General features: G+C 48.2%; 10 protein-coding genes across 10 annotated transcripts; 7 read left to right on the top strand and 3 right to left on the bottom strand.

Annotated features, from left to right (window-relative positions):
* Positions 1-258: 258 nt before the first annotated feature.
* A1O9_06391 (uncharacterized protein) lies at positions 259-1,823 on the top strand (the record flags this gene model as incomplete). The annotated part of the gene is made up of 2 exons (XM_013405601.1): positions 259-873; positions 927-1,823. The coding sequence occupies 2 exons, from the start codon at positions 259-261 to the stop codon at positions 1,821-1,823; spliced, it is 1,512 nt and encodes a 503-aa protein (XP_013261055.1).
* A 2,490-nt stretch (positions 1,824-4,313) lies between these two features.
* On the bottom strand, positions 4,314-4,796 carry A1O9_06390 (uncharacterized protein; the record flags this gene model as incomplete). Its single annotated transcript, XM_013405600.1, has 1 exon — positions 4,314-4,796. The coding sequence occupies one exon, from the start codon at positions 4,794-4,796 to the stop codon at positions 4,314-4,316; it is 483 nt and encodes a 160-aa protein (XP_013261054.1).
* A 1,850-nt stretch (positions 4,797-6,646) lies between these two features.
* A1O9_06389 (uncharacterized protein) lies at positions 6,647-7,970 on the top strand (the record flags this gene model as incomplete). Its single annotated transcript, XM_013405599.1, has 2 exons — positions 6,647-6,954; positions 7,055-7,970. 2 exons carry the CDS (start codon positions 6,647-6,649, stop codon positions 7,968-7,970), a joined length of 1,224 nt encoding a protein of 407 aa, XP_013261053.1.
* A 319-nt stretch (positions 7,971-8,289) lies between these two features.
* On the bottom strand, positions 8,290-8,559 carry A1O9_06388 (uncharacterized protein; the record flags this gene model as incomplete). Its single annotated transcript, XM_013405598.1, has 1 exon — positions 8,290-8,559. The coding sequence occupies one exon, from the start codon at positions 8,557-8,559 to the stop codon at positions 8,290-8,292; it is 270 nt and encodes an 89-aa protein (XP_013261052.1).
* Positions 8,560-8,915: 356 nt separating this feature from the next.
* On the top strand, positions 8,916-9,401 carry A1O9_06387 (uncharacterized protein; the record flags this gene model as incomplete). Its single annotated transcript, XM_013405597.1, has 1 exon — positions 8,916-9,401. The coding sequence occupies one exon, from the start codon at positions 8,916-8,918 to the stop codon at positions 9,399-9,401; it is 486 nt and encodes a 161-aa protein (XP_013261051.1).
* A 369-nt stretch (positions 9,402-9,770) lies between these two features.
* On the top strand, positions 9,771-10,226 carry A1O9_06386 (uncharacterized protein; the record flags this gene model as incomplete). Its single annotated transcript, XM_013405596.1, has 1 exon — positions 9,771-10,226. One exon carries the CDS (start codon positions 9,771-9,773, stop codon positions 10,224-10,226), a length of 456 nt encoding a protein of 151 aa, XP_013261050.1.
* Positions 10,227-10,798: 572 nt separating this feature from the next.
* A1O9_06385 (uncharacterized protein) lies at positions 10,799-11,236 on the top strand (the record flags this gene model as incomplete). The annotated part of the gene is made up of 1 exon (XM_013405595.1): positions 10,799-11,236. One exon carries the CDS (start codon positions 10,799-10,801, stop codon positions 11,234-11,236), a length of 438 nt encoding a protein of 145 aa, XP_013261049.1.
* A 756-nt stretch (positions 11,237-11,992) lies between these two features.
* A1O9_06384 (uncharacterized protein) lies at positions 11,993-13,936 on the top strand (the record flags this gene model as incomplete). Its single annotated transcript, XM_013405594.1, has 7 exons — positions 11,993-12,238; positions 12,297-12,437; positions 12,514-12,867; positions 12,927-13,273; positions 13,340-13,605; positions 13,660-13,736; positions 13,796-13,936. 7 exons carry the CDS (start codon positions 11,993-11,995, stop codon positions 13,934-13,936), a joined length of 1,572 nt encoding a protein of 523 aa, XP_013261048.1.
* A 354-nt stretch (positions 13,937-14,290) lies between these two features.
* On the bottom strand, positions 14,291-15,031 carry A1O9_06383 (uncharacterized protein; the record flags this gene model as incomplete). The annotated part of the gene is made up of 1 exon (XM_013405593.1): positions 14,291-15,031. One exon carries the CDS (start codon positions 15,029-15,031, stop codon positions 14,291-14,293), a length of 741 nt encoding a protein of 246 aa, XP_013261047.1.
* Positions 15,032-20,837: 5,806 nt separating this feature from the next.
* A1O9_06382 (uncharacterized protein) lies at positions 20,838-22,274 on the top strand (the record flags this gene model as incomplete). The annotated part of the gene is made up of 1 exon (XM_013405592.1): positions 20,838-22,274. One exon carries the CDS (start codon positions 20,838-20,840, stop codon positions 22,272-22,274), a length of 1,437 nt encoding a protein of 478 aa, XP_013261046.1.
* Positions 22,275-22,638: the final 364 nt, after the last annotated feature.

Genomic DNA, 22,638 nt, shown 5'->3' with positions numbered 1-22,638 from the left:
CCTCTCTTAGGATTGGTTAGCTCAGCTTCATGAAAGAAAGGGCGGCGCCCTCGGACCACGAAAGAATCGTTACCCATAACAAAACTATCGATGTCTATAAAATCTTGAATCCGTGATGTCCGGACATGCCCATTCTGCTCGTAACGCCCAACAGGACTGATACATTTGTTTCCTTAACCTGGATCACGCACTCTTTCCATGGGAGCCTCGTGAGCAGTCGAAGGAGTCAATAATAATTCGCTACCAGTATTCGATACCATGATTGCAGAAAATCCGGAAGAACGAAGGCTGTCCAACTTCATTCCAGGGCTGGAAGCTCAACTATGTGCTGACCCACAGCTCCCACGACCCAACCCTACAGAATCCTTCTGGCAACTACCGCCTCACGCAACACTATCGGAGGCCCAGTCTGAGACACTGTCTGAAACCATAGACATTGCAATCATTGGTTCTGGTGTTACAGGATGCAGTGTAGCCAAGAACCTTCTTGACCTCACGGCCTCTTCCTCTCAATCATTTTCTATCACCGTCTTCGAAGCTCGTACACTGACAAGTGGTGCAACTGGTCGGAATGGCGGATTATTATCGAGCTTCGTCCCTGGGGACTACTCAACTCTGAGCGAGAATTTCGGCCACGAGCAGGCCATCAAGATCGCAAGGTATGCCAATAGGACGCTCGATAAGATGTATGAGCTCGGAAGATCGTCGGAAGAAGCCAAGAAACTTAGTGAAGTCAGGAATCTTGTAGATGTCATCGGCTTCGAAGATGAGGGGTCTTTCAATGGAGCCTTGGAATCTTTGCGGCTCTACGAGGAACATGTCCCCGAAGGTCGAGGCCAAGCTCGAATCTTGAACGCTCAAGAAGTTGAATCGGTACGTGGTGGAAATCCTTCGTCCTTGACGTCAGGCTAACAAAACCTCAATAGGAGTACAATATGAGGGCTGCCGCTGGAGCGATTGTGTGTCCGAACGGCGCCTTCTGGCCGTATCGGCTGATAACTCACACCTGGGAGCAACTGTGCTCTCAATACAAATCCCGACTCTCCATCGAAACACGAACACCCGTAACGAAAATCATGTACGACGTCGACACGGATCCCATCCACCCGTATGCCCTTCACACCTCACGAGGCATGGTACGCGCTTCCAAAATCGTCCATGCCACCAACGGATACACTGGGCATTTGTTGCCTCAACTTCGGGGAAAGATCTACCCTCTGCGTGGCACGATGTCAACGCAGAAATCTACGCCTGCCTTTGGCCACCACGGCCACGCCCTCTCTTGGAGTATGATTAATAGCGGCCATTTCGATAGCACGACTGGCATCGTAGAAGCAGGACTGTATTACTCGAATCAGAATCCCCACACGAACGATATATTCATCGGCGGTGAGAAAACAAAGATCGATGAGCTGTTCATCAGCGATGACACCGAAGTAGGTGGCTCTTGCATAGAAAATATATCAGGGCTGCTCCCCCGATTCTTCACCAAAGGCTGGAACGCCGACGAACAGCCCGAGGTGATCAAAGTGTGGTCTGGCATCATGGGCTTCACCGCTGATCATCTGCCATTGATCGGACAATTGCCAAAGAGCATTACAAATCGGGGTGAAGAAGGCAACGGCGGCGAATATATTGCGGCTGGGTTCAATGGCTACGGCATGCCGCTGTGTTGGTCATCTGGCGAAGCAGTCGCCAAGATGCTTCTCGGTATTGATGTCAGTGACTTTTTGCCTGAGGTGTTTCTCGTGGACGAGCAACGGTTGCAGGATCCTCAACGGATGTCCACAAAGGCTGCTTTGACAATTGCATTCGGGAGGTAGCTTAAATGAGATTGATTGGTTCTTCTCTGAGCGCCTTCTCTGTCAGGAACAGTCGGTTCGAAGGTAATATAGGCAGTTTTTCCTAGTACAAACTATCGACGTGCTTCCTGGACTCACTACGAAGGCAGATATCCGGGCATCCTTAGAGTGATTGACCACTGTAAATTCATTCACCTCAAAGGCCCATGACGTCAACAGCAGTGCAGAGATTCAATGAACACGCATCTCATACATAGATTTGTCTGCCCTCAGTTGGACTCTTGAGCCCTACTCGCGCCGCCCGGGCACACCTGGAGACTTCCTCCTAAGCTCCCCCCCAAGGCGCAACTTGCAAGCTAATACTGTCACCAACATCTTATCCTAAAGCAGGATATCCAAATACCCTGCTGTAAGCCTGGGTCCTGAAAGGGGCAAGACCTTCCCTCCGCCTTTCCATTGTATGGTATCGCTTTATCCTTGTTTTGCAACACGTGATCGGGCTGGGCTCCTGTCTGCTCCCCATTTTTCTTTCCTCACGCACCACATGGGAACAACAGATTTGCTCCTTTTCCTCCTCACCGAATTTGCTCTCTTTTGGAGACATCACTCCAGAGCTGAGATTTCAGTGATTCTGCTCATGCCTGATCGGGATTAAGACGTCTTCCTGAGATGAGCGCTCGTCCGTCGTATTTCTCTCGTTTCTCGTATCTGTTGTCCCTTGTGGGCGACGATCTCGTCTCATGGTCCACGTTTGCGACTTCGAGGAAGAGATCTCGTGGATCCATCGGACGCTTAACCACGATTGCTCATGCTTGCCTGATACTAGGATTTTCACATCTCGTGCTTCTTTCCCTATTAGGCAGACAATTTCGGCCCCACATTTTCCAACTCAAACAATAATGGCAATCTGCTGGTGAGAATTACTTGATCGAGAAAAAGGATCTTGGTTTCCAATGTGTTTTGCAACGCAATTTGTTGAGAAAGGAGTTTGTCCGGACTGATCTTTAAAATTATACGCGTGGCAGTGGGTCTAGATCTGGCCGTTGGACGATCGTCGATCGAGATCCACTCTTCGATACTGGCAAGTTTGGTACGTCTATTTGATAGGTGGAATGCGCCATGTTCTTTTGGCTTCAGTCTAGTATGATCAGACAGTATCTGGCACTATGAGTCAGAGCTGTGTGCTGAAGATTGGTTGAGATCTGACCTTTGACGATGGGCTCCACAGCGTAATGCTGGCGAACGTGTGGTACGTATCTCTGATAGGCAGGACATGCTATTCTCTATCATTGGCGCCTACGGATGTAGCACCATACTTTGAATAGATGTAGTTCAACGATGTCAACATTGGTCTGAAGGCCTGTGATTGGACGACCTTTGAATACCTTTCAACAACACACTTGCGTTGGACAGCGGTTCTGAAGTCTCAGTACCTTCTCAAGCAATGATCAACGAATGATTGAGTTTTTCTTCTGGATCACAGAGCGCTGTGAGTCACAGAGTCACAGAGGAAAGGTCAGAGTTGATCAACCAGCAGGGAGATACGCAGAATAAATACCTACTTCAGCCCCTCCTCCTCCTGTTCCTTTTTTTCTTTCTCTGTCTTCCGTTCATGTGATTTCAAAGCATCAGATCAGTTGACCTGAGTTCGAAGTGACCCAAGCTGAAGCAAGTCTTCCCTCAGCGAATTGTCTATTACACGGTGGAGTGCAAGCGAGTACAGAACCTTTCTCAAAAACCCCGCTCCCCCCAAACAATTTCTTCTTTCCTCTACGACAGGCTCTCTGTACAAACTTGCTACATTGTTCAACGTTTTCCAGTTCGTCCCCCTGGATATCGGTTGACGATGGGCTGCTGTGGTAGCAAGGCTGCTGCTGGTGTGGAGGAGTCGATGCCGGCACCTAGGCTCGTGAAGAAAGTCCCTTTAACGCGTCGCAATCTTGACGGCTCGGAAAGCTCGAGCGATAGCACGGCTTGGAACCCGGACATGGTCCTTCCTAAGCCTCTCACGAGGCGAAGAAGAAGACAGCTCCGGAAAGGGGACGTCTTGAGGGCCTCTGACCTTGGGCTCTCCCATTGTTCATACTCTCATGGCTGAACTGATTAGAAAGGTCATGTTATTAAGCGAGATGCTTGCAGGGGTCTTGTATTGTGTTGTTCTGTTTTCTTGTTAGGCATTCAGTTTCCCTTGTTTTGTTTTGATATTAGGCATTGAGTTTCCCCCATCATCCTTCAAGCTTTATGCTTGGATTTGGAGGTGGACAGCGATAATCTGAGTGAGCTCTAAAAGATTTATTTATTGCAGTCACGGTCGCTTCTGTCGCGTGTTTCTGCCTCTTTGTTCGTCACAAGGATTAATATAACGTCCAAGCACTGAACAAGGATATATGCAACAGCGCACTCATGACGACGACGGAAACGAAACGGGAGACATACCGGAAAGAAATCCGAATTGCAACCTCACCGAACATCTTCGTTTTATCGTGAGCAAGGCAAAAAAGTCCACACACGCTATATCTCAATCTCTCTCTTAGTGTGGATGGTATTGAACGTCCTTTGACCGCCTGTGTAGAAAGTGTTGGTCGTCCCAAAGCTATCCTCCAAGAACTGTAAGAAGATGATCCTCCCATCCCGGACCTTACACCACATTGCGAACGGGCTTGTGGACGCCTTCCCCAGCGTTTTTGACCGATAGGTGAATTTGCCAAACACAGCGACATCCTCATCCACGCAGAAGCACGTTAAGATTTCGAAAAGTTCGTTCTGCCAATGCTGTTCAACACCCCCGAATGCCTTGATGATAGCGGCTGCACCGCCAGTTGGCGATGTTCCTGCCCATGGAAGGATTTTGGTCAACTCGGGGTTGTCATATGTCAAAGAGATGTATGTTGCATCGGGTGCCACGAGTTCTCCGAGGACATCCTCGTTCAAGGTATTGGCTAGGAGCTTGCGGACTATGTCTGTTGGGCTCAAACATGGATTGTGCTGGGCCATTTGGCTGGGAAGGACTTGGTGGTCAGTCGAAAAGAAAGGCTGAGGTCTTGTTAGGAGACTTGAATCACGTGGAAGAAGGTGGACTCTGGTTGTTGGGGATTGAGCAGCTCTATTTCACGAAATGATTCTCGGGATCTTATGAATTCGAAAACACCGAAATCGCCGAAGAAGCGCCGCGCTGATTATCATCTAACCAAATCCAAAGCTTGGTAAAGATGAGTTCAGGCTTCTGCTCCCGGCGCTTACCCGACGGTAGTGAGAAACATAGAATACTCCAAGGTACCATGAGATGCTGGGATAGGCATTTGAACACTATGAGGTGGGATTGCATATGTGTTGCATAAACTCAAACCCATTGAATGGCATTACGAAAACAGGTGCAGTATCGGATCAGCATGAATACGTAGGATCACTCACTAGTCAACAGCAGCTTCATCTTGCTCCTACTACAACACGATCGGGAAAAACTACAGCCCATAGGATGGAACTACTGCTTCCTGTTTCAGTCGGGCTGCAATCTGTCCAAAGAGGGATCAATCGCCGTCCACGTGGAACAGGAAATCGCGAAACCCGACCTTGCAAAAGTTATGGGTTTGTGATTTCAGCCTGAATGGTTCTTCTCTGATGTAGACCATCACTTTCTTTGGCCGTTTTTGGCTTTGTGCGAGCGGTATGGGAGGGACGATTATCACTTCCAATTCGAAGAGCGAGAGCCTTGCAGAACGACATCTTCTGTGCTGCTTCCGCCTGTTGCTTTGATAGTAATCGAAGGTGAAACCTTGGGTCAACCCTATGCTCACATTTATGCTCGCCTCCCTAGATAGGTACAAGGTATAGTGTCAGTTTAACGAGATGGGAACCAAACATCTCCACCCCGAAGGGTACGTTTGCTCTCAAAGACATTTCAACAAATGTTCCTGCAGTGCCGATTCCCATCCCCACTATGGGATTCCTGAATTAAATCTCTCTTGTTGCCCTTGCTATCAGAACAATTGTTTCTGGAAAGTTGACCAGAGTCTTCGAGCTGGTCTGTCATATAGTATAGGGCCATAAATCGGAATTCATCGAGGTGCCTCAGGAGACTGATTCCGAGTCCTTTACCAGAATGACAATTTTCAACGTGGATTAACGGTTCAACAGGTCTCACGATACCAAGACAGTGTGGCAAGAGCTTTGTATTCTTCGCTAGTTTGGGAGTTGAGCTGGAATCCGCATAAACTCCGGAAAGATTCCTCCATTCAACCGGAATTATGTGCGCCTCTCTGCAGCTGTTGTTCCAGTGCAGGCCGCTCTTGTGAGGAAATGTGCGAAGTCTAGTCGATGCAGGTGTAAATAAACTATCCGGGATGATGTGCGGAGTTGGTCTTCGCATATGCACTTGCTGGATAAATTCCCGGGCCTCGAAATGTCACATATATTATCTGTCTTCCCCTGAATTTCAACTCAAGATCTATTAAAATAATTGAATTCGTTGCACTTCATCAATCTCACGTGACACAAAGAAAAAGTGCAGAAAGTGGAAGAAACTTCAAAGGCTTTCCAGGTCAATTCTTCTGCGAGTGTGCGACTGTCAGCTCAGAGATTTGAGCGTTCACTCAAATAAGCGACGTTCCGACAAGAAGCAGTTCTTCCGGTTCATTCAGCGCAGTATCGACCCTGAAGTCAGAAGAAGACCAAACATCCCCAACCATGGCGGCCTCACAACCCTCAGCCAATACAATCCCTCCCTTCGCCAGACCAAAACATGCTCCCAACTTGTAGTAAGAAGCAAACCCTTCCTTATGCTGGCTGGCGAATTGCACAACTCCTCGCTTTCCTCTGCCGCATACATATCGACGGTCTGGCCTACAATGAAAGCAATGAACGTGAACACATTACTTGGCGCTGTGACTTGGGAAATGATCGAGCCTGTCGAGGGCAAATTTGACTTCAGCGAGTTGGACAAGGTCGTTCTTGGTGCACGGAGAGAAGGACTGCATCTGGTTCTGCTGTGGTTCGGGAGCTTCAAGAACGCACTTTCAACTTATGCTCCAGGCTGGTTGAAGAAAGACGTTATCCGCTTTCCCCGCGTGCACATTAAGGATGAAAATGGTCGGCTCAAGACTATCGAGCTTGTCTCTCCATTCAATCAGAATGCATGGGCGGCTGATTCTAAAGCGTTTGCGACACTCATGCGTCATTTTGAGGGAAACTGATTCTGCTCACCCGACCGTGCTGATGGTGCAAGTCGACAATGAAATGGGCCTACTCGGTGACAGTCGCGATCGTTCCAGTGGAGCGACGAAAGCATTCAATTCGCCCGTCCCTGATGACCTTCTCTCATACCTCCGCAGCCAGGAGAAACTGCATCCAATGTTCACCAAACCGTGGCCGAGTTTCCAAGACGCTTCATCCCAGCGACAGAACACCAGTTGGGAGTCAGTATTTGGCACGGGAATCGCTGCTGAGGAGATTTTCATGGTCAATGCCTTCTCCAGTTGCATCAGTCGCGTCGCGGCTGCTGGGAGGGCAGAACCTGGGATCCCTTTGTACACCAAGACATGGCTCAAATTTGATGATCCATGCGTCCTTGAAATCGCTGGAATCCAGCTGGGTAATGGTAAGCCAGCTGTCGCAGGTAGTGGTGCTAAAGCAGGCGTCTATTCTTCTGGTGGTCCAGTGCCACATGCTTTAGACATCTGGAACTTCCACACAGTCCAAAGTGGCACCCTTGATTACATAAGCCCCGATCTCTACCTTCATAATTATGACTGGGTATGCTGCCAGTATCGCTACAAGAACAATCCACTCTTCATTCCGGAGCAGAAGGCGGATCTAGCCGGAGCAAGACGAATATGGCTGGCATATGGCTCACATGGAGCGATTGGATGTAGTATTCACGGTATTGATACCGTGAATATGGATGCGAAGGGACAGGAGGCGTGGACGAGAAGTTATGTCTTGCTGAACAGTATGAGTTGCTACATACCTGAGGTTCAAGCTGAGCGACCGGATTCCATGTTTGGATTTTTCTTTGTGAGTATGACGCTAGCAAGCCAGCGGATCAGGACAAATAGTGTAAGACGTTCAACAACGGTGAGATGGAAGTTATTGTCGAGAGGTCCTTCGTGTTTGGCAACCCTGCACCTGGTTACGGTATCGTCATTTATCAGGGTGAACATAGGTTTCTGTTGATAAGCGCGGGCTATCAAATCACATTTTGGAGCACCAAGCCGACATCAACGTTTACCGGCACCTTGAGCGCTGAGGAGAAAATTGGGGATGAAGAAGGGAACCTCTCTACTTTGCGAGTGATGAATAGCGACGAAACGAGAAGTAGAGCCTTTATTATGATGCCAACAGAAGAGCCGGACTATGGCGGGTTTCCATCAGGGTGACAATTCCTGCAAGGACATATAGGTGCCGAAGTCATAGCATACAGTATCGAGGAAAGCGCTGAGCAGTTTTAAATTCTCAAAGCAGGACTGCCTTCTGCGGTCGACTCTAAGTCGCCTTATGGTAGACCATATGGGTTTGTCATTGAAAGAACAGGACTTGTTGAGTCGATCTGAGATCCTGGCTGGACGTCAAGTCTGTCAAGCTTGAACAATAATCGGTCTAGGTTCAGGAATGAGGTTTCCGGGTTTGTTTTCTCGTTGAGTAAGGAGATGCCAAAGTCACGGAGCTTGGATATCAGGCTGTTACCATTAGCCTCTAAGGCATCCTCAGGCATCTGATACACAATCGCAAGCATGTCGTTGTCCAGGTTCTGGCGAGCAGTCATTACTTCTGCCAATGTTGTAGCATCGTTATGTTGTTCCGCTATGCGTTACATCTGATCCAATAAAAAGGATTGAATGTGAATTTGTGTGATATAAAGATTGACCATTTGCACATCAGTGCCGAAATTGCTTTTCGGCGGTCTTGAAAGGCCGCCGCGCCACCTGAGAGATGGAGGTCAGGCTACCGACTCTACCCGTTGCGATCTGGAGACACTGCTGATTTTTTCCAGCAATTGGCAACACTTTCGTGCTCTTGGGAGCTCTACTACAAGCGTTCCCTCCAGCAGGTAGCCCAAAGGGCACGGTAGCTTGGCGGCCGCTTCTTCATTGGCTTCGGGGGCAATATCACCACTGGAACATGCCCTTTGCTCATTACAGAGATATCGCACCTAGACTCAGAGGACGAATCACCACCATCTATAACACTTTGTGGTACTTGGGAGCTATTTTAGCAGCGTGGACTACGTTCGGTACGCTTGTCTCCATTAACACCAATCTACAATGGCGCCTTCCCACGGGATTGCATTGTGCTATGCCCGGCATTCAATTGCTGGCTTTATATTTTATTCCTGAGTCACCAAGATACAACATTGCTCGAGGCGACGAAGAAAAGGCTCGCCAAATGCTCATCGAGTATCACGGAAATGGCATAGAGACGTCTTTCGTCAAATGGGAATATGAAGAAATCGGGAACACTGTTCGTCTAGAAAGAGAAGCAGCCGACGAGTCTGGGTGGAAAGAAATGGTCCGCACTCCAGGAAATCGCAAAAGGTGCATTCTGATCATCGCATCGGCAGTCTTTAGTCAGTGCTCTGGTAGCAACTTGAATGTACTAGTTGGATGAGTTGGAAAGTGTAGACCTTGTATCGATGGAGGATTGAGAACATCTCCCGGATGGGGAGATGTGCTCCTACTAATACTAATCTCCTACAAAGGGCCATCATACAGCATAGCAATGATGGAAACAACAAACTAATAAAGGGCTTAGATCTCAATGACATTAATATAACAGCCTGGTGACTTATTATCTTGTTCAAATTTTGAGGAGCATTGGCATTGCAGACCCCAGGAAGCAAGCCCTCTTCGACGGCTTGACTATTTGGTGTTTCCTCGTTGCACTTGCATTTGCGTTCACGGTCGACAAGTTTGGGAGGCGCACTCTCTTCCTTACTGCAGCCGTTGGCATGTTGATTTCCTTCACTATCCGGATAGCATGCCCAGCGATGTACGAAAAACCGGCCATCAAGACTACGGTAATGCCGTTCTTGGAATGATCTTTTGCTTCTACACCGTTGTAGGTCTTGCCGGGCCAGGACTTACGGTCAGCTACACGGTCAAGATTCTGCCATATAAGATCTGCGCGAAGGGATTGACACTCTGCTTCTGCTTCACTGCACTTTCTGGCGTCTTCAACCAATACGCCAACCCTATTAGCTTCAAGAACTTGACGTGGAGGTTGTACTTTGTCTACATCGCCGTCCTTGTGATCCAGTGCATAATGCTCTACTTCTACTACGTGGAAACGCGAGGCTTACCATTGGAGGAGATCGCACGAGTATCTGATGGGGAGCGGCCGCAGCGCTCGTTGCAGACGGATTGGCGGAACGAAATCGCAGGGAGTCTAAGCAGCCGGTTGAGGAAAAGATGGTGTGATAGTTGGCAATATTGATGCAACCAGGAGCTGCAGCGCTAATAGCTTGAAAATTCCTCTGCTTGCTGAGTATATAAACTTGGAAGGAGAGAAGAGTGGGTATTGTACATCTGTCACTCTGCTCCACTTTCTTTAGACGAAGCCCGTAAATAATGGCATGTGATACCTAAGTAATACCAAGGATATATGTGGAACTAAACACCAAAGGCACATATTGAAAACAGTCAGAGTGGGAGCCCCATCTGAGCGAGGGTTGGCCGAGATTGGGCCGTGAGTGGGCTTGGCACATAACCGGTTATCGTTGATATAGTGTTGCCGACACTTACGCGAGACATGCATAACCCAAATATTTTTATTGTGTAGTATTTAAGTGGGTTGTTGCGATCGCAAGCCATTGACCTGATATACCTCCTTCACTGAACTGCTCCCTCCCTCCGGTCACCGTCATCATTTATACACCCAGCAAGGGTACGAACGAGCCGTACCATCCATCGCACCACAGAGCAATTCTGCTTGTCACTAAGCAAAACGAAGCGACGGACACCATCATGGGATCAATCGCCCAAATCCCAATTTCTTCGCAAGTCGACATGTCCCCAACTACAGTTCTGCTTCGATTCTATGAAGCGGAACGCCGATACATGAAAGCAGGGGGGAAAGCAGGTGGGGCAAACTTCGATGAATTCGCCGCTACGATGTCGGAAAAAGTGGAATTGCATCAAACTCCTGACTTACCATGGGGCGGAGAGTATCTCGGGTTGGAAAGATATGCAGATTGGGCAGCGCACATGAGCTCGGTTTTTTCCATGGTTGATGTCCAGGATGCCGAGATGGTTGAAATGGGAAACAAGGTTGTCATTATGTGCAACCTCGTGACAGAGTCAATGCAGACAAAGGAGATTATGCGACGTCCTATGGTGCAGATAGTGACGGTGGAAGATGGGAAGATCGTTGATTTCAGGCCATTCTACTGGCATGTTCCCGATTATGTTGCGGCGGCTGAGGGCCGACTCAGCAGCACTGCGTAGGGCTTCTACACTGCACTGAATAATGTATATTTGACACTTCAATGATGGGCGAATGTCCAACTTATGCTGCACTCTGATGTCGGACTTAGCAATGTTTGGGCTTCGTTCAATCCAGACTCCTCAGTTTTTATCGACTCTTCGAGGAACGGCTCCTCGACCGTCGTGTGCGATTAACTACCCAAATAAAATATTGTAGCTTCTTTCTTTGCGATTGAATATCTAAGGCTGGGGACTTCAGGACCGACAGATTGCCAGGATGTCGCTCATGCTCTTTGAAAGTACCATGGCATCCATTAGGACAGAAGGTGCAAGGCTGCCAGCCAAATGGTTCTCGGCTCGTGGGAGAGCTGGATCATGCCTGTTCCGGGAACAAATTCTATCTTGGCTGATTAATCCTGTGCGTTCCCGATCGGTTGTGTTGCTGTGTGCAGTTAAAACAACTCATAATGCAGGTGATTCCTGTCAATTGATTCAGGTGTGGAGATGATCTCTGAAACGCCGAACACGAAGTGGCTCGCCGGGATGAAAAGACCGAGGCGTTTCCCCATGAATCGCGACGCTTACCCAGAAGTACCAGTGTATCCCGCATTGTGGAAAACTAGCTCTGTGGCATCTACTGGAGGATTTGGACCTTTGATTCCTATTTCCACCCGAGATGGCTCAATGTCTTCGCTAAACCGCAGCATATAAGGCTCAAGCTCATCATGTGTTCAGTCATCAAGTATTGGCAGATTCAACTCACAGTACGCTTGCACAATGGCGACTAAGATGCTATCCTGGAACGACACCAACAAAGGGGATATCCCCACAGAACACGCAGAGGTTGCTGGTAAGGAAGAAGATTTGATCAAACAAGCATACCCCGGAGTGAATATCGGTGCTCAGGAGGTTCAAATCACCGCTTCTCACAAAGAATACTTGACCCGACGCCATGGCACTTGTGAGCTTGACCCACTACCTTCCGAAGATCCTGCTGATCCCTACAACTGGCCGCGGTGGAGGGTAAGAACTTTCTAAACATCCGATTGTACTAGCCCAAGTTTTACTAAAATATGGCCAGGTCAATGTCAATCTTGTGCTTATTTCATTCCATGCACTTATGATCGGATTTATGACAGGCGGTCTCATCCCTGCGTTTGGAGCGCTGGCCGAAGAGTTCGACGTTTCCTTGAATGCTGCGGTTTATACCACCTCAACACAGGTGAGGAACCCGCCTGCGCGACCACTTGTGACGCTTGTGATGCAAGGTCTAAACAGTATGCTAATTATGCCTTAAGATCCTCTTTCTTGGAATCGCACCACTTTTCTGGGGTCCACTTGCGGAACGATACGGACGTCGACCAGTCTGGCTTATCTCTACCTTGCTCTCCATGGCATGCAACCTGGGTTGTGCTCTTGCGAAAACTTACCCTCAACTGCTGGTTGCTCGCATCTTCCAGTCTATTTTCAACTCGCCTGCTGGGGCTATTGGAGGGGCGGTAGTAGTAGACTTATTTTTTGCCCATGAAAGGGCTCGGAAGATGGGCATATGGACCTTGATGGTCACAATCGGCAATCCCCTCGGCCCATTTTTGATGGGATTTGTGGCAACAAGAGCTGGGTGGCGTTGGATATTCTGGATTTTCACAGTGGTCAGTCGTCCCAGTTCTACTACCAGCTGAGACTCATTACTGACGAATGCCAATGACAGATAAATGGGATTCAGTTCCTCTGCTACTTTTTCTTCTCACCCGAGACAAAGTATATTCGCGAGTACGACAACGCTGCTGCTACTCCTGTTACTACAGATAAGACAATCACGGGTCGATATATGAGCTTTGGGAAAATTGAGGGGACAACACCTCTTCGACACCAAGACTTTTACAGACCTCTGACAATCCTCAGCTGCCTCTCGGTCGCTATACCGACGCTAGCTCACAGTGTGATGTTCTGCTTCTGCAGCGTCTTGATCTGTGTGGAAATCCCTGGGCTTCTGGGAGTGAAATTCAATTTGAATTTCGAGAGCATTGGGCTGAACTTCATGAGCAACATTATTGGGTATGCGCGCAACGAATTTTGTTTGAATGATTTGAAAACCATCAAAAACTAACTAGTCATGTTTAGTGGTGTGATTGGTGAGCTTGCGGGCGGACCGCTTCTCGACTATTTCCGCAATCGTCGAGGACGGAGCGGCAAGACGGCAAGATCTATGGCACCAGAGCACCATCTTCACCTATCTTACCCTGCTTATGCACTCTGCATCGCAGGATTTGTAGTCTTTCTTGTTACCCTCGATCAAGCTGACGTGGGGCGGTGGAACATCAGACCAGATGTTGGGCTTGCTGTCTGTGCAGCAGGAAACCAGATGATGACTACAGTCTTATTCACATGTGAGTCGGATTCTCGGAAAGGATTTCCTGATGGCTCTTCTAATATAGATCCAGATGCCATCGAGCGGAATCTAGACAATGCTAGCAATGTGGGTGTTGCTCTTATCATGGTCAGACAAATCTGGAGTTTTGTAAGTCCTGAAAATCAGACCTTGCATTGACATCAAAAAGTATGCTGATAATCCGCCAGATTGGCCCGTTCTGGTTCCCGTACATGTTCGATTCAACCGGCCTCCGTGGAGCAGCTGCCCTTTGCTCGGGGATCATGCTCGCATTTGCAGTTGCCCCAACTGCACTGCAACAAATCTGGATTGGACCAAGATATGCCTGATAATCCATTGCTGATGTCATTGGCAACTACTAACTTGCTAGACAACAGCTTCTGGCCTTGAAATTGCACTGACCCGGTTCGATCAGGAAGCCAGACGGGAAAAGGCCATTATTTCTAGGTCCTCTCATATCGACACGTCAAGACAACAACGAAGTGCTGGATATAGAGCATCGACATGGATAGTCATCCTATATATCAATATCCACCCTGCCAAGTCAGGGAGCAGGATTTCTAGCAGTCTAAGCACATTGTCTCAATCTCAGAGCTTCTGGCATCATATCCTGCCTCAATATAATACGCCCAGTCTAGTAATAGTACCGTAGCTTAATAGTACTAGAGAAACCCGATGAATAGTCATGTCCATTCACCTCTGTGCTTACTATTAACGTTAAAGCCTCCTTCTTTTCCACAGTTTGGAAACATCCGCATATCAAATTGTGTTATACTTGATCTCCAGTCTTCAGGTTCTGTCATCATCTTGAGACAGTGCTCTGTATGTGCATATTGAAGGACGTATCCGTCGATCTTTTTGCCAAACGCCGCGGCACGGTGAAGCTTTCGGAATGCGAATGAGCAGTGTCTCACATGGTGGTCCCACGGAACAAACCATCCGATAGATTCGCCTGTCTTGACCTCACGCAATGATACCTCGTCCGTCAGGTTTACGTCGCGATAATACTTGAGGCCTGGTTGTTGGAGATATATTGTTTCGAGCTCGAAATCGTAGCATTCTGGAGGAACCCAAAGAGAGAGAGTGGTTTCGAAGATGCAGCCACGATCTTTGGCCTCAGCGGGTGTGCTTCCGCACTGTTCGAAAGTGGACTTCGTAAGGGTCTCCCTCACGGCGTATTTGTATGTGACGAATGTGACAGAAGCGAGGACCAACAACCCAAGCAGACTTGAAACCAACAAGGTCAACCAAAGGCTTTTGGGTGACCTCTTCCGATATGTTAATGGAGCTCCTTCAACGTTCTCATCAATAGACGCTTCTGAACTTCCATCTGCGGCTTGCTTGTCTTCGATATTCTGTAAAAGATTATATTTCTGCCTTTGCCAGGGCATCGTTATCTTGAGATAAGGCTTGGTGAACGCCATTATGTTTCCTTTGAAGCTGTTGGCGGCCATCAACCCAAAAATCACATAACGATCTAGCTCATAAAAAGCGCAAACACAATAGGACTTTCGACACGTCCTTTCCAGGGAAATGGAGGGGAAAGAGGGACAGTAAAATGCTGGTGGATTGAAGGACGCTGACGAAGGATTTGGTATGCAGATACGACTTCGGTCTTCTAGGTGTCCACAATATAGCCCCCCTATGAGTAAGTTCCTCCACGTCGTAGGAGCCTCCACTGAAGCGGATGGAAACATATCTGCCAATCTATGACAAGTATCCGATACTATCCGATGCAGTAATTCATGCATATGGCAGCATTTTACTGGGCACTATACGAGAACAAGCAGTTGCAGGCGATGTTTCCATCGGAAAAGCTTGGTAGTCGGCCGCCTTACCACTTAGGAACCGGTAGCATGAACGGGGCAACTTCTGAGATGTGGGGTACCAGGCCCTTATCTGGCTGATGGGATGCATCGCGAGCAACTGTAAGTTTCTTGTAAGGTTAATCGGTGTAAGGAAAACCCACTCTTGCATATTAATGTAACACAATGCTATGCTTTAGCTCTATTTCAGGTAATCTAGCTACCCCGACTAGGCAGGTTAATAGATAACTGTCATTGAGAAGTCCCAGATTGCTCCACTATATGATCTGCGATGCAAGCCATTAGACCTTCTCTTTGTTGTGACCCACAGTCTTAGCTGCAAGGAGGAATAGCCCAGCTGCAAGGATCCCCGCTTAGATGCGGCAATGCAACTCCACTGCTGCCAGATTGCAGCACATAACGCATGCTAACTTGCTAAGCGTACAGCACATCCATGACGTTGGGGCTCACGTAATATATTCCTTCAGAGGTAAGTACTAAGTTATTGCAGAAGAAAACTCGCATTAACTTCAAAGCTTGTGAGGAATATGGTGCCATCTCGTAAGGCCTCAAACCAGGATCACCCCACTAACGCACAAGGTTATCCATACAGTCTAACCCCAAGATCGGCCCGAACCTGTATACCTTTGCCCGTCAGGCCTCGCAAGAATCACCGAAGAGGCTCAAGTACATAGTATTGCTTTCATTCCAACTGGATCCAGACACCCCTACCTTCGACCAGCGACCAATATCTTGAGAGGAGGGTTACAGCACATATCATAGTTTATCACCAAGGACGAGTAGCAGCATGATATAAGACCTTAGTTTTTATCCCCACAGCACTACTTAACGACACATGATGGAAACATTCTTTTTACTGTTGTACTTGCAATCATGGACGTTTTCTTGGAAAAAAATGGCTCTCTGAGATTTGTCATGCAACCGCTCAAATCGCTAATAATGAAGCTTGATCGCATGAGGAACAGGAACTTCATTTCCCCTTGAGGGCCATGAAGGTTGTTGCTACGGGCGTTGTGGTTGGATACTGGTGCTGTACAGTGCTACATTTCCCAGAGTGTGGATTCTCTTTCGACCAATCTTAATGTCCCGCAAATCCTCTCTTTTCTAGAGGGTCGCCCAATTGAGCTTAGAGGTATCAAAAGCTGCATCCAACTCCGCGTCTCTCTCCTTGAGGATAGACCACAGTCTGGTAGCAAGGCCAGAGTCAACGCTCACATCGTCACGTTTGTCGAGATTCGCCTCCCTCTCCTTCAGGATGGACCAAAGTCTTGTGGCAAGACCAGCATCAACGCTTACTTCCTCACGCTTTAAGACCTTGGCCTCCCTCTCCTTGAGAATCGACCAAAGTTTGGTAGCAAGACCTGAATCAACACTCATATCCTCTGGATCAGCTTCTCGTTCCTTGAGAATCGACCAAAGTCTGGTAGCAAGGCCGGCATCGACGCTTTCCTCGCGCTTAAGGATGGACCAAAGCTTGGTAGCAAGACCAGAATCAACGGTCACATCTTCACGTTTCTCAGGGCTCGCTTCTCGCGCCTTGAGGATCGACCACAGTTTAGTAGCAAGACCAGCATCGACACTGGCTTCTTCGCGGATCGCTAGATTGGCGGCCTTGATGTTGGCCAAGTGAGTCAGTAGAATTCTCGTACAACCATAAAGCTGTTGAAGTACTCACAGGAGCCAAAGGTGCAGCAGACACTTTGGAAGCCGCTAGAACGAACAGAGCGACAGAGTAGAACTTCATGATGAAGATGCAGAGATATATCACCCTTATATACCGTTAATCAGTTTGAAAGAAGTTACTTGTCTGAGAAATGGAGGAGATCTAAAGAGTCTCAAAGGCGAGGGCGAATTCTTATAGTTTTGCCAAGCTATAATACAAAACGGATTGAGGCCGTCATAACTCCAGAGGACTGGAATCTTGGAGCTAGTAGTCGTAGCATCCGTCAAGAATGAGGGGCTTAGTATCAAGGTCGAAACAGAGTTGAGATCCGATCCTACCAATGAAAGAGATGGCTCTGCCACACTCTGAGCTTGGAAGCAGTATGCTGCGTGGTGAGGCCTTGTCTCCTCCCGCACCACTAATTCGTTGGGATTGGTGACAGACATTCCGTCTTGGGAGGGATCCACGACGACAATGCACTCTCAGTCCCAGGGTTGCAATCGGCTGCATTAGGGTACGCGGGAAAAGTGTCGTTTACTGGAGCAGAGTTGAAAGATTCTGCTTGTCCATCCTGTTTGTCCCTGTGCGGATATACGAGGATTCGGTCTTGGAATAGTAGTGAAAGGATTCCATGAATGCTTGCCACAGTTAGTTGGAGATAAGGGCAAGGTAACATTGCATGTAGCTGCTTACCCTAAGATCAGGTCCACATTGTACTATTCAGTCTTTGTGCCCACCGAGGAAGATTCGGATTACTCCAGAAATCTTCTCATCTACTTTTCATATTATGGTTTGGTGTCAAATACCTGGACCTAGAAATTCAGGACGCTTGCTTCACTTGTCCAACATTAGTGAACTCTACCGAAAGCTTTCATAATGGCATTTAATTATTACAGGGCACCCTACGACAGCCTCTCAGCTGAAGAAGAACAGCTTGTAGTGGATAAAGATGACTACACCACGAGGCTTCCAGTACAAGCAAAGAAACACTTCCCGCTGGTCTCCTGGCTATTGCGGCTTGCACTTGTCTTATCCATAGGGGTAAATGTGTATCTATGGATCAAAACGCGAACACGAGAGGATTTTGTACACCAAATGTTCTGTAAGCATTGACTGCACCGAGAGCGAGTCTTCATTGTTGCCTTTTGCTGACGCTGAAATCATCAGCTCCTGCAATTCCTGCAATTGCATATGAGGACGTAGTTACGACAAGCGGATTCGGACATGATAAATCCCCCTACATGGGGAAGCCTACACCAGAGAAGGATGAAATCTGGCGTGATCTTTATAATTGTAGGATTGACTCAATTGCTCACAATTTAAGGTCGGTTTCAAACCGATGCTGACACCAAAACAGTTGGTGTTAGTAGAATTCCGATGGCAGACGCTGCAAAGTTAGCCAACAGAACCGTTCCGATTGGAAACGATCCCGGATACTACGCTGTAACCTTGGATGTCTTCCATGAGCTACATTGTCTGGTGCGTAAAGCTTCATTCTAATCAAATACGAGCCTGAGTTGTTGAGTGCCAATTAATCACATTCTTAGAACGCCGTTCGACGACGTCTGTGGTGGGATGGCGTACCAGATCCCGAGGAGCCATTGATGGACATGCCGCATCTCGATCACTGCATTGATATGATTCGTCAGAATATTATGTGCTCGTCAGATATCACTCCCCTCCCATGGGTTTGGGACAGAACGCAGAAGAAAGCGCTGGCGGTAGGGAAGGTGATTCGTACGTGTCGCAACTTTGATATGATCAGGCAATGGGGGATTGACAACAAGGTTCGGGAGTTCAATACTTCCATTTATGTAGAAGATCCATTGGGGAATATGGAAATCAATTGATACCATATGGGGCTAAGAGCAATAGAGTCAGTGTGGTTAGCATGTGTAATGATAAACGTGTATACGGGAGGATGATAGACCCTCGAAGGCTGAATTCCGGGGTGGACGAGCGCTGAGAAAGTCCTATTCACTATAAGGATAGACTTGATATTGCGATCCAAGTCAACAATGCGCGCCTCTTTGGATCCAACTGAGCCATAGAAGCTCGCTCTGTCTGTCAGTAATCCGGCTCTTAAATTTGGTCGTAAAGCAAGGAGGACGATGTGGCCATGTGCTCGGCTGGGTATCTCTTAAGGTTGTCTATTTCACCTGAATCATAACAATAGATTTTTGAACACATTGCTAGATTTTCCTCGCAGATCTTTGCAACGATGCTGGACTACATGAGGCGAGAAACAAAGGGGCTTTTGACCATCACTTTCATGCCCCGGTGTACCCTAGGTGCTCCGACCTCAAAAATATTGGAACAACCGTACAAACCAAGCACTCACCCAGTATCTCAGTAATCATCTCTGGTTAAGTTAAGTTAGTGATATCTCGAAAGAAGTAATCAAGAGTATTGTTTGGTGAGCGCAGGGAGTGTGGTTAGACGGAGACACTGGGCTATTATTGGGTGAGCTGGGCTAGACCCACTGATATTACCACGTGATGAGCTGACTTGCCGAGATTTATCCATAGCAGCTAATTCCATCCGAAGATCATCGCACGAACGACCTTCACTTTATTCCTCGCACAAACGAGTACTTCCCATGAATGCGAGTCAATCCAAGTGGGATCGCTATCATGTCGTCCTATCGGTCGCGTGGTGGCCATCACCAACAGTCTTACCGACCACAGCAATCTCACCAACGCGACGATTTCTACGACGATCGCCCCCCGTCTCAATCTCCCAACCGTAGATACAGTTCCCCTCATTCCAGACGAAGTCCTCCGCATGGTAATCCATAGTTCAGAAAGAGGTGCTGTACGAGTGAGCATGTACTGATGTGATCTGCAAAGATATTTCTGGTCCTCGGAATGGTCCTACCCGCAAAGAATTTCACATCCGCGGCCGCGCCTCAAGTCCTGGTCGACATCTCGACTACAGTCGCGAGAGACGCGACCAAAGATATGAAACTCACAGAGACGACCACGGGTCTCCTTCACCTCACCTGGCTCGACAATATTATGATCGAGATGACCCACAGCCTCGACGAGATTACCGCAGCCGCAGCCGCAGCCGCAGCCGGAGTCGGAGTCGGAGCTGGAGCCGCGGTCGAGGCCGTTCGCCTTCAGAAGAGAGACCTCCAAGTCGTGGCAAGCCTAGCAAGGAGATCATAATGGAGGGCCTGGCTGCACACCTGACTGAGAACGATGTTCGATCAATCCTGTCTGATGTTTCTTGACAAGCACTGCTGGTGGTTTTACTTGGTGCTTGTTAAATTTGTGACAAATGGCTAAGAGTTTGGGCTTGTTGGACAGATCGCCTCCGAGTTAAAACAACACTATCGTGTCGAAGAACTAGATGATATCCGTATCATTCGAGACCGCCAATCCAGTAAGTCCGAAACACCATAGGTTTGGGGGCAGGTTTCTAACGCATGCAGGACAATCGCGAGGGTTTGGCTTTCTTCGCTTTCCTACCCTACAAGATGCCGAGGAATTCATGGACAAAAATCATCCTATGGTTTATCTCTACGGTGATATCAAGTCAAGTAGAGATGCTTCCAGAGTGCGTATAGCGTTTAGTCGGGAGAGAAAAGAAGCCGGTCGGAGCGATGATGCAGATTGGATCTGTCCTTCTGTGAGTCCGGAATTTCTCTGTCACGTATTCTTACTGACTCTGCAGTGCCGAATCAATAACTTCGCCACCCGAAACCGTTGCTTCAGATGTCAAACTCCTAAACCAGGTATGCAGATATTGCGATTTGGAGGAAAGCCCTTTTTGATGCTAACGTTCTCAGATGTTGACTTGGAAGTCGTAGAAAAAGCTGGAAACGTGGGAGATAATGATGCGTCTCCAGATAACACACCATCTCAGTTTCTCCTTCTTCGTGGGCTCGAGTCCTCTGTCAGCGAGGAATTGCTGGCTAAAGGCGTCGCCAAATTAAATAAACCAGTTGCACCTTCAACTCAACCAGACCAGACATCCGCCAAGAAAGGTGCAAAAGTAGCCTCAACTACGGGAAACGCAAACCTTGGAGCTAAAGAGGGTACGCTAAGAAGAGTCTTACTAGTTCGAGATCGAAGCAGCAACGATAGTTGGCGATATGGGTTCGCAGAGTATGCTTCTATTGAAGATGCACAAGCTGCATTGATCAGGTACAACTCCTTCGAACGCTTCACTATTGCCTCGAAGCAGGTTCTGGTCAGCTACATTCATGCTGGTGTCTTCGTACCAGTTCCCAACCCAACCACAGGCACTGAACGTTTCACCTTCAGTCCGGCTGGTAATTCGTCATTCAAGCTCGCGTACTGGGACGAAAATGCATATGTGGCGGAGTTGCCTATAAATATGTCCAAGTCAAAGGTATCAGATCCGATTGTTTCTTCTACCCATCCCACGGTGGGGACTAGTGCCAAATCTGGTAAAGATGCAGAAAAGAACAAGAAAAGAAAAGCCCAGATTGAACCTGATGCTGCAGGCACGAAGAAACCTGCACCATCTCACCTACAATTCTGGAGTAATCGACACGCCGAGCTTCATGGGATTGGACACAAGGCCGCGAGGGATAACGACACAAGCTCAGAAACAAGCTCTGCTCCCCCATCTCAATCTTTTGCCGATCCCGAGAGACAATGCTGTTACTTGTGCATGCGGCAATTCTCCACGGCTGCAGAGGTCAACAGACACGAGCGCTTGAGCGAGCTTCACCGACAAAACTTGCAGGACGAGGCAAAGGTTGTCAAAGCAAATTACAAACTAGCAAAACACAACCTGAAAAAGCAGACCACTGCAATAGGTCCACAATACCGCGACCGCGCCAAGGAAAGACGCAAGATCTATGGCGTTGTCAACAAGAGAGGGGAGCAAGTTGGAGGAAACAATGCTGCCAAGTCTTCTAAAGCCTCATCAGAAGATGAATCCACGCCACCTGTACAGTCGAAGGGCGCATCATTGCTTAGCAAAATGGGTTATACCGCTGGGCAGGGCCTAGGCGTTTCAGGAGAAGGCATGAAGGCACCCATCAGCCAAGATGTGTATGTCGCAGGCGTTGGTCTCGGGGCGGAAGGTGGTAAACTGGGTGATGCGGTGTCTGAAGCGGAGAGAAACACGAGGGGCGACTATTCTGCATTCCTTGATCGAACAAGAGAGGGTGCAAGAGAGCGGTTTTCGAGGCTTGAATGACATGGCACACCGAATATCTACCGTATTCAGGTTTTTATGTCTACTAGTCCAGAACAATATCTGCGAGAATGCGTAGGGACGATCTGTACTCGCCATGAAGCTTTTGGAAGTGCATACAGAGCCGGCCGATACCTAACGAAATGCACGCATCCTGAAAAGCCCAACTTCTAGCACTAACTCGAGCACGGCTTTCATCCTTTTCCCATTTTCTTTGGCTGAATGGGGGAATCCTACCATCGCCAAGAGAGCGTTCGCGGTGTCGATCTGCGGAACAGCGTTAATAGTGAGCTGACCTCGCTGCCGCGGCACGCAGTGCTTTGTCAGCCACAGCTCTGAAGCGATGCCCGCATTACTTCGATGGCTT

This window comes from Exophiala aquamarina (assembly GCF_000709125.1).
Source record: "Exophiala aquamarina CBS 119918 chromosome Unknown aczIA-supercont1.4, whole genome shotgun sequence".
Lineage (NCBI taxonomy): Eukaryota > Fungi > Ascomycota > Eurotiomycetes > Chaetothyriales > Herpotrichiellaceae > Exophiala > Exophiala aquamarina.
This window is presented reverse-complemented; position numbering and strand designations above follow the sequence as displayed.